The sequence below is a fragment of the Portunus trituberculatus genome, chromosome 45, assembly GCF_017591435.1.
Source record: "Portunus trituberculatus isolate SZX2019 chromosome 45, ASM1759143v1, whole genome shotgun sequence".
Lineage (NCBI taxonomy): Eukaryota > Metazoa > Arthropoda > Malacostraca > Decapoda > Portunidae > Portunus > Portunus trituberculatus.
This window is the reverse complement of record NC_059299.1, coordinates 1,635,001-1,645,000: the sequence shown is the minus strand read 5'-3', so window position 1 is coordinate 1,645,000 and position 10,000 is coordinate 1,635,001. Positions and strand designations below refer to the sequence as shown.

Genomic DNA, 10,000 nt, shown 5'->3' with positions numbered 1-10,000 from the left:
AGACAATGGCTCCTCTTCACACTTGTTCACACTTGTTCACTCTTCCTTCACACTTGTTCACACTTGTATAACCTACAACCGCTAATAAGTCAGAATTCAGGAACGCTTTGCTCTCTCACCACGACTTTTCCAAGGCAGATGTGACAAGCAGGATTTTCAAGAGTGTTTCTTCTAGATCCATAAAAAACACCTTGAAAATCGCTCTTCTCTCTCACTACAACTATTTTCCAAGGCCACAGAGATGATTAGCGGGTTTTCCTCAGTTAATGGTGTAGAAATCTTGTCACTCTGCCTCTAGAACCGTAAAAGATCGTAAAAAATCATTAAAAATCGCTCTTTTCTCTTACTTCATCTATTTTCCAAGGCTACAGAGATGATTAGCGGGATTATCAAGAGTGTTTCTCCTGATAATAGTGTAGAAATCTTGTCACTCTGCCTCTAGATCCAAAAAAACACCTTAAGAAACTCGTGTAAATCTAAATAAAGCCTTTTGAAATAGTGGAGGTGAAGCGAAGAAGTGTTTGAGAATACACACACACACACACACACACACACACACACACACACACACACACACACACACACACACACACACACACACACACACTGGTCTGCATCATAACACAATCGCTTCATTATTGCATCCGTTCACCGCGTGCAGATCCAAGCCAAGGCCACTACAACACATCATCTCTCTCCCTCCTCTCAAGGTGCTGTGACTGAGTGAAAGTAAGAGGTTGTGATCTCATGAATGCTCTATTATTTATATTCTTCAAAGTCTGTCTGTTTGTCTGTTTGTCTGTCTGTCTCTCTTTCTCGTCTCAGTAGTAATGTTGACTGAAAAAATCTCAACTTAGAAAAAAACTGAAGAAAAGAAAATAATAAAGAAATTGTAACCTAACTTCACGACCTGCTGAATCAAAGAGTAAGCCAGGTATCGTCCCTTAATAACCTTGGCCGCACCTGCACGTACCTGGCGGCAAATAGTGAAGGTGAACACGACTCCTGGCCTGCGTAGCTTTTTGCGAGTGATTGCAGGTGTTATCACGATCGCTGGAGCCATTGACACGTGCTTACTAATTGAGTTCGTTGGCTGTGTCGCTGCGTGTGCGGGGGCCGACAAACTGACACACACCACCAGACTCTATTGTTGAAAGTTTCTCCTCAGCTGCACTTATCATTAATTTAGTGAGTGTTGTCATATGAATAATTATATCTGCAGGATTAAGAGAGACATCGCCTATTTGATAATTGGCGTGTTATTACCAATGATGATGGCGAAATTAATTAAACTGATCAAAGTGAAATGTATATACGCTGGTTATGATCTGTCAAAAAAAATAGGAGAAAAAAAGAATGAGAGATGCGTATTTCTTGTATGATTGACGTGTTATCGCCAATGATTAAAGGGAAATGTATAAAAGCATTGAAGCAAAAGACGGCTAATTGCATTCTGTCCCTCGCATACAGATTTATATAAACGAGTTCACCTTCACCAAATATTAATCTTTTTGCCACTGATTCGGAAATGGTTCTTTTGGTTTCGGATTGTGTTTGGGACTGGCACCTCAGTAGATCTTTTGTTTTCTTGTTTTTCTTTGTTTGATAAATGGCGGTCCTCTCTCTCTCTCTCTCTCTCTCTCTCTCTCTCTCTCTCTCTCTCTCTCTCTCTGCATATGCCTTTTTTACATAATTTCATCCATATTCTGTCCATCTTACTAATGAATGAGCTAACCAGATTTTCACGCTCTCATTCCCTTCACCGGCAAACACAGAAACGCTCCCTGTGTTTCTGTGTTTTCTTCTCTCCGGGACTCGATTTATTTCAGCTTTTCGAGACATAGAAAATAAATTGGGCTCCCCCTCGACTTTAAAGGCTATTCATACGGTTCTAAAGGCAAAGTGACAGGATTTCTACATTATTAAGTGGAGAAACGCTCTTAAAATTCCCGCTAAACATCTCTGTAGCTTTGGAAAATAGCCGTGGTGTGAGAGAAGAGCGAGTTTTGGAATATTTTTACTGTTCTAGAGGCAGAGTGACAAGATTTCTACATTATTAACAGGATAAACGCTCTTAAAATCCCCGCTAATCATCTCTGAGCGTTTCTAAATACAGACCCTAGACGCGAAGAAGGATGAGATGTGGACTCGATTTGTTTCAGCTTTTCGAGACATAAAAAGTAAATTGGACCTCCCTTGACTCCCTACACCCATTTTCTTTTCTTAGATCGACGTCTGGGTGATCTTTATTTGTTTTTCTTTCTCCCTTTTGGCCGATGCTCCGTGACACATAGGGAGTGACTAGTGCTAATGGTAAGGATAATCTGCCGTTTTCTTTCCAGTGCCAGTTTTCTTCAACCTAGGCTCGTATTCTCAAACACTTCCTTCCCTTCTTCCATTAGAAAAATATATTTAAAACATTATCTTTCAGTATCATGACACGTTTTGATATTTATTTTGCTTACTATTAGTCATTATGATACTTCAGAAACATATGTGGGGATTAAAATAGTAAAGACTCTGGCCATTGATCTTCTGACCTCCATAGACCCTTCCTAATGTCAATAAAATCGTCTAATCACCCCTAAAAACCCATGATAAAAATGCCTCTCAGCACTGAAGGGATTAAACAACTAGTAATAAAATCTCCCCACAACAACTCAGCAAATCCTTCAGGAAAGAACGATACCAAAATAAACTAATAAAAAAAAACATCACCTTTCATTTAAACAACAAGTAATAAGGTCTTCCTCAACAAAAATGTAGTGCCTTCAGGAAAAAGCGATACATAATTTTCCATAATGACGTCCCGGTAGGAAGGCCTGAAGGAGGTTTGAGGAGTTCCTGTCTTTGATCACCTGTACGCGTTTCTCCCGGGGGAAAAATAGATTAAGGAGACCATTACACCTTCTTCAATATCACTTTCTTCTTTCTTTGATGTGTTTTTTGCCTGTCTCAACCCATAGGCGCGTTAGGACTGACAACCTGCGATAATAGAAGGATAAAGGGAGAGAAAAGGAAGGGAGGATGGGGAGAAGGAGGAGGAAGAGAAGGGGGAGAAAGGAGGAGTAGGAGAAGGAGGAATACATAGGAATACTTAGGAAAGACGAAGAGGAGGAGGAGGAGGAGGAGGAGATGGAAGAGGAGGAAATGAGAAAGACAAGGGAGGGGAAAAGGAGAAGAAGGAGAAGGAGGAGAAAGAGAAGGAAGAGTTAAAGGAGAAGGAGGAGGAGGAGGAGAAGGAGGAGTAGAAAGAAGAAGAAGAAGAAGAAGAAGAAGAAGAAGAAGAAGAAGAAGAAAAGAGGAGGAGGAGGAGGAGGAGGAGGAGGAAGTTGCTCTTGTCGCAGTAATCATGAAGGCAGGTCACTCAATAATTCTCTCTCTCTCTCTCTCTCTCTCTCTCTCTCTCTCTCTGGCCATAGAATTTACATTTACGAATTTCTATGGAGTCTTTTTTTCCACTTCGAGTCTTAAGCCGATTTATTGTACGGTCAAGGAATCGGATAGCGAGACCTTTTTCCTTCCTTTATTTACGAATTTCCATAGAGGCGTCGATTCTGTCCTGAGATTTACGGTTATGTGGACTTGAATCTCCCTTAATTGTGCTATAGGGTGTGGGATTCTGCTGGCCGTGTTTGCTGGATCGCGTCCGGGAGAGAGGAAAAGTTGGTTTTGTTATTTAGTTGTGATTCTTTTTAGTTGTTATTTGTTTATGAGGAAGCTTGTTTTGTGTATTCAAGTATTGAGATCTGCCTTTCAGCCTTTGTGGTGTGTGTGTGGTGGTGGAAGTTGTGGTAGTCGTGGTTGTGGTGGTAGTAGTAGTAGTTGTTGTTGTTGTTGTTGTTGTTGGCGGTGGTTGTTGTGGTGGTGGTAGTCGTAGTAGTAGTAGTAATTGTTGTTGTTGGTGGTGGTGGTTGTGGTGGTGGTAGTCGTCGTAGTAGTAGTGGTAGTTGTTGTTTTTGGTGGTGGTGGTGGTAGTTATGGTTGTTTTAAAGGTGGTGATGCTTAAATTAATTAAAGTCAACCAAACCCAACCTAACCCAACCTAGCCCAACCCAACCTAACTCAACCTAACCTAACCTAACCCTAACCCTAACCTAACCTAACCCAACCTAACCTAACCAACCTAACCTAACCTAACCTAACCTAACCTAACCCAACCTAGCCCAACCCAACCTAACCCAACCTAACCTAACCTAACCCAACCTAACCCAACCTAACCTAACCCAACCCAACCTAACCTAACCTAACCCAACCCAACCCAACCTAACCAGACCCAACCTAACCTAACCTAACCAGACCCAACCCAACCTAACCTAACCCAACCCAACCCAACCTAACCTAACCTAACCAGACCCAACCCAACCCAACCTAACCTATCCAAACCCAACCTAACCTAACCTAACCTAAAGTGAACCAGTCTAAACTCATTCAAACGTAACTTAAAGAAAATAAAACAGAATGAAATTAAACTAAATAAAAAAAGAAATTAACTTAACCTAACACACCCTAAACTCAAACTACATAACCTAACGTAAACCAAACTAAAAAATAAAATAAACTAAATCAGACTTTTTATATATAAGAGGGGAGAACTTTCCAAGGGTAACACAAAAGTCAATAAATAAGGCCTGCTCAGTCACCAGTCATCCTACAGATCCGATAGCCTTACCTAACCTTACCACTGTGCCATATCCTCCAGAACGTGGGCAAGCATGGACTTCCACCCTCTCCTACCCTCTCGTGGCTCTGGTGAACTGTCCACTCATGTTTCCGCGTGCCAGTTTGACCAATTCGTCCGTGTATTTGACTCTCGGCCTTCCTTTTCCTCCTCCGGTAAACCAAGCTAAAACAGACGAGACAACTTCATTTAACTTAACCAAACTACTTGTACTTGACTTCTTTTGTAGAGGGAAGTTTTTAAGAGAGGCCGAGACTTTTTGGATAACTCTACTAAGCTTTTAGGGAACTGGCGATCAAGTGGGTGTGTTTTTTTTTTTTTTTTTTTTGGCCAGCTTCCCGTCTTGCGTAATCATTTTTATTTCTATCTTTATTTTCTCACTTTCTCACTATTTTTTCTTTTTTTCACATTATCATGTTACTGGAGTTTGTTGGGGTTTTGTCTCTCTCTCTCTCTCTCTCTCTCTCTCTCTCTCTCTCTCTCTCTCTCTCTCTCTCTCTCTCTCTCTCTCTCTCTCTCTCTCTCTCTCTCTCTCTCTCTAAGCTACCTGTGTGTATTGATCAACCTCTGCTCTGATGTCTCGCAGATCAACAGACGGTGGTGTCAACGTGCCCGGGCTGGTGGCGATCATCCTGTTCTACCTGGTGATCCTTGGCATAGGGCTGTGGGCGGCGTGGCGCAGGAAAGGTGAAGCGAGCACGGAGGAGGTGATGCTGGCTGGCAGGGACATCGGTATCTTTGTCGGCATTCTCACCATGACAGGTTAGAATGTGTTAACTTGTATTTTGATCTTCCTGTTGTTGTTATTTGAGGTTTTTTTTCTTATTTTATTTTCTTGTATGTGTTTAACTCTTAATACTGGGACTTATTTTTACCTTGAGATTTGTGTACGATTAAACCATTTCTGTTTTTCCTCGTTCTCTCCTTTCTCTCTCTCTCTCTCTCTCTCTCTCTCTCTCTCTCTCTCTCTCTCTCTCTCTCTCTGGACATCATCCCTTTCTTTTTTCTTTCTTTTTCTCTTTCTTAAATCCTTCCTTCTTTCTTTTCAGTGCTTTTAACATCAATTTCCTTTCTTCTATTACATTTCTGCTTCTCCCTTTCCCCATTCTCTCTCTCTCTCTCTCTCTCTCTCTCTCTCTCTCTCTCTCTCTCTCTCTCTCTCTCTCTCTCTCTCGTTTCTTCACCTCCGTCCATGCGTGTGATCTATCTTGGTGTCTGTTTTCAGGATCTCCTTCACTGGTGACCTCGTGAGGGCTTTAAAAATTCTGCCACATTTCAACGCACCATTTCCGTGTTTTAATTTCGCGACTCGCTTATCATTCCTCCTCTTACCTTTATTCCATTTTCCTGTCGCTTCCTCTTGTTTCCCCTTCCTCGCTCCCTCCGCCGGCCACGAGGAACCAAGAGAAGGCCATAGTAGATAAAGAAAGCATTATATTCACTGACCCACGAGGAGAACCACTTATAACACCATCGTAACGCAAGAGAAAACGAGAGAAATAGAAAACGAGAGAATCAGGGATCGTGGAGAGACAGAGATTAGCCCCCACGGTGCGCCTCGACTTGCTAACGTGGGAGGGACTTAGTAACAGAAGGGACTGGAGTTTGGGAGTGGAAGTGGGAGTGGGAGAGAGAGAGAGTCGTAATCACAGCGGGTTAGAGGCTGAAGTGGCTAATTATACAAGTCCGGAGCAAGTTTTGGAAGTTCTTAAGCGCTTGTATGAAGGTGTGCTTATCAGAGAAGGGAAGTTTAGGACATAAGCAGATGGTACTTGGAGAGAGAGAGAGAGAGAGAGAGAGAGAGAGAGAGAGAGAGAGAGAGAGAGAGAGAGAGAACAGTCATTATCTCTAGAACATACGCCAATAGAGATCAATTAACTGTCATCTTCGGAATGTTGAGTCTGTGTTTTCCTGGAGAGAGTATTAAGGGAACTAAACTCTTTATCTTATTTCATTCAGTTACCTTTGAAGATAGAACTGAACATTTTCTTCCTCTCTGATATTGTTCTATGTCTTCTTTCTCTTTCTCTCTCCCTTCATTTTACATTTCTCTTGCGTCTCTCTATCTTATTTTATTCAGTTACCTTTGAAGACAGATCTAAGCATTTTCTTCCTCTCTGTTACTGTTCCCTGTACTTTTTCTCGTTCTCTCACTTTCCCTTCTATTTCTCTTACGTTTCTCTCCCCGTGTATCTTTTCCTTTCCGTTTCCTGGTCTTTCATCACGCACCCTTGCTCTTGTTTCGCCTTCCTCCTGCTTTGAAGTACGTGATATTGCGCGTAGAGTTATTTCTTTTCCATTCACTTAGCGATTCACTCACCGCGACGCAACTGTGGAGTATAAACATCTAACTTATATATGAGAAGGATTTGCAAGCTTCCGGAAAACGTGCGGAAGCTGAATGTTCTTAATCGGTTTACGTAACACACACACACACACACACACACACACACACACACACACACACACACACACACACACACACACACACACACACACAGGTCGTCTCCCTCAAGCTATCGTGTTATATAACTACTAAATTATATCTGTCTGCCTGTCTGTCTGTCCGTCTGTCTTCTCTCTACCTGAGGTGAATGGAACCTACCTGGTCTGGAAATTATCTGGTGTGAGAGGGTCGATTGTGGTGGGAGAGGGAAGAGGAAGGAAGAAGGAGAGGTAAGGAAGGGTAAAATAGATGGAGGGTAAGGAAGATTATGATAAAAGAAAGGAAAGAGATGGAAATTTTAAAGATGCAAGAGAGGGAAGAGGGAAGAGAAAAGGAGACGAAAGAGAGAAGAGACAAGAGTAAGGAAGAGTAGAATAGATGAATAGACAGACATTTAGAAAGAGAAGGGAAAGGAAAGGAAGAAAGAAAAGAAGGATGGAAATTTGGAGGATAGATAGACAAGATAACAAAGGGAGAGGAAAGAAGGGGAAGAGAGAAGGATAAGAAAGACTAGAATAGATGAGGAAAGGGAGAAAAATTTAGAAAGAGAAGAGAATGGATAGAAAGAAGAAAGGAAAGACATGAAAATAAGGAAGAAAGATGGAGAGACAAAAAAAATATAGAAACTGAAACAGGGAAGAGAATGAAGAAAGGAAATGGGAGGTGGAACAGGGAGAAGGGAGGAAAGAGGAAGTGGAGAGGAAAAGGAAGAAGGGAAGGAAGGATAGAAAGTCTTCATTGTTGGGAGTCAGCCAGCCGTCAGAGAGGTCGACCTCCTGCTGGTGGTGGTGGTGGTGGTGGTGGTGGTGGTGGTGGTGGTGGTGGTGACAGTGGTGACGTCACGGGCGCGGGAGTGGGCGTGAGGGGCGCGTGGAGGGGCGGCAGGTGACGGAGGTGAAATATTCTCGTCTTTGAGTGCCAGTGAGTGAGGATATTAAGCGATTTAGCCCCAGGTGATGTGAGTGCTGGCGACGAGACCTGGAGACACGTGGATGGCGGTGCTGCTCGTCACTGCTCGTCACTGCTCGTCACTGCTCGCCTGCTCACGAAATGTTTGAATGTTTACGTGTGGGATTTGAATAAGAGAGTGATGTGAGGAAGGAGTCGAAAGAACATGCGACAGTCTTCACATTCACCCTCGAAATGTTATGCGACGAGGGAGAAAAGGGAAAAGAAACTTATTGAAGACTCTAGGTAAAGTATGTTACGGAAAGATACACATTGGGAACATTACATCTGGGTACGTGAGTTGAATTTTTATTTCAGAATGTCCTTTTGCAAAAAAAAAAAAAAAGTTATTGAAGACTAAGCCAAATATGTTACTTAAAGATACATACTGAAAACATAATATCTGACTGCGTGACTTAATTTCTTGTAAATAAGAGTGTCTTGTTGAAAAAATAGATAAAGAAAGAAAAAAAATTATTGAAGACTCTGACTAAAATATGTTACATGAATATATACATTGAGAACATAATATCTGACTGCGTGACTTGATTTGAGTGTGTTGTTGCTCCGTCGCCATGAGAGAACTGGAGGGTTGTGAGAGATGCAAGAGAACTGGAGGGTTGTGAGGGATGGCTAGAGAACTGGAGGGCTGTGAGGGATGGCAAGCTCTTATCACATACGACGAGACTTTGTGAATTGATTTGTGGGTATTTTGTTATTTGAATGTGGCAAATGAAAACTTCAAACCTTCAAAGAAACAGCAATCTCTGTCATCACAAACCAAGAGATCGACTACCATTTCTTTCTCATCTCACCTTTCTAGTCTCTTTTTCTTAAGCTCACTATCGCTACAAACCGCCGTGGTACAGTGGAACCATGCGTGTTTTAGGGTCTGAGGGGTCTCCAAGTGCACGGGTTCGAATCCTGTCCACGGTCCGAGTGTAGGTTGGGCTTCCTCACTCGGGGCAACGGTTTCCTAGTGGGTGGGCTTTGAGATAGGAGGTACCGCAAAAAGTATTCCCTTTAACCCATAAATTCCCGTGAAAAGCCCACATGGTATAAATAAAAACAAAAAAAAAACAAGCCAACACTGCTCTCAAAAGATTCACATCCCTTTGTTCTTGTATTCCTCGGTGAAATCTCTTTATCCATCTCCACATCCATCTCCACTGATTCTCCTTCATTGCTTTTCCTTTACCATCGCCTCGCTCTGAGCACGCTGCCACTCATGTTACAACTCTGCACATAAATATCCCTGAATGTCTCACTTAATGGACCATGAGAGAGAGAGAGAGAGGGGTGAGGGGGGACGGAAGCCTCTCACCTGCCTCCTTTTCCCGTCGCACCCCGCTTTGACGCTCGCCGCTGCCTCTGTGACGGCCCGGGGTGAGGCAATAACGTTGGAAGGAACACTTGGCAGCGCTCTTAACCTCCCAAATGCTAATGGCGACTATGACACTTGTTGCTTCCTCTGGTTAGCCCACGCGAAGTTTTGGGGTCCGAGGGGTCTCCAAGTGCATGGGTTCAAATCCTGGCCACAGTTGGAGTGTAGGAAGGGCTTTCTCACTCGGGGTACCAAAAAATACATGCTTTAACCCATAGAATTCCGGTGGTGGAGAAAAAAACAACTGTTTCAAGCAAGGTGAGTAGAAGGTTTGAGTTAGAAGAATCTGAGTTACGCTATTAATTGTTTACTCGAATGCTATGAAGAAAACAAGATGGAGGTTTAATTTGGCCCTTTCTTAGCCACTAAAGTATTGAAAACCAAGAGAAAATGAGCGTCTAGGGTGATAGAAAGAGTTGTAGTAGTGAAAAGTTAGGAGTCAAAAGGCTACACATATCTCAAGGCCTGCAGGGAGCTTTGGGAGTGTGTATACCCTGATGAAAGGAAGGGGTGGGGTGTTCAGGGCTCCCCAGGGCACGCC

At 42.8% G+C, this 10,000-nt stretch overlaps 1 protein-coding gene across 2 annotated transcripts in view; it reads left to right on the top strand.

The window, feature by feature from the left end:
• The window catches only part of LOC123519580 (high-affinity choline transporter 1-like), a 146,651-nt gene that overhangs the window by 45,731 nt on the left and 90,920 nt on the right, over window positions 1–10,000 (top strand). For both annotated transcript variants that reach the window (XM_045281003.1, XM_045281004.1), the window contains one exon: window positions 5,268–5,443. In XM_045281003.1, the coding sequence (XP_045136938.1) occupies window positions 5,268–5,443 (176 nt within the window). The remainder of the gene's footprint in view (window positions 1–5,267; window positions 5,444–10,000) is intronic.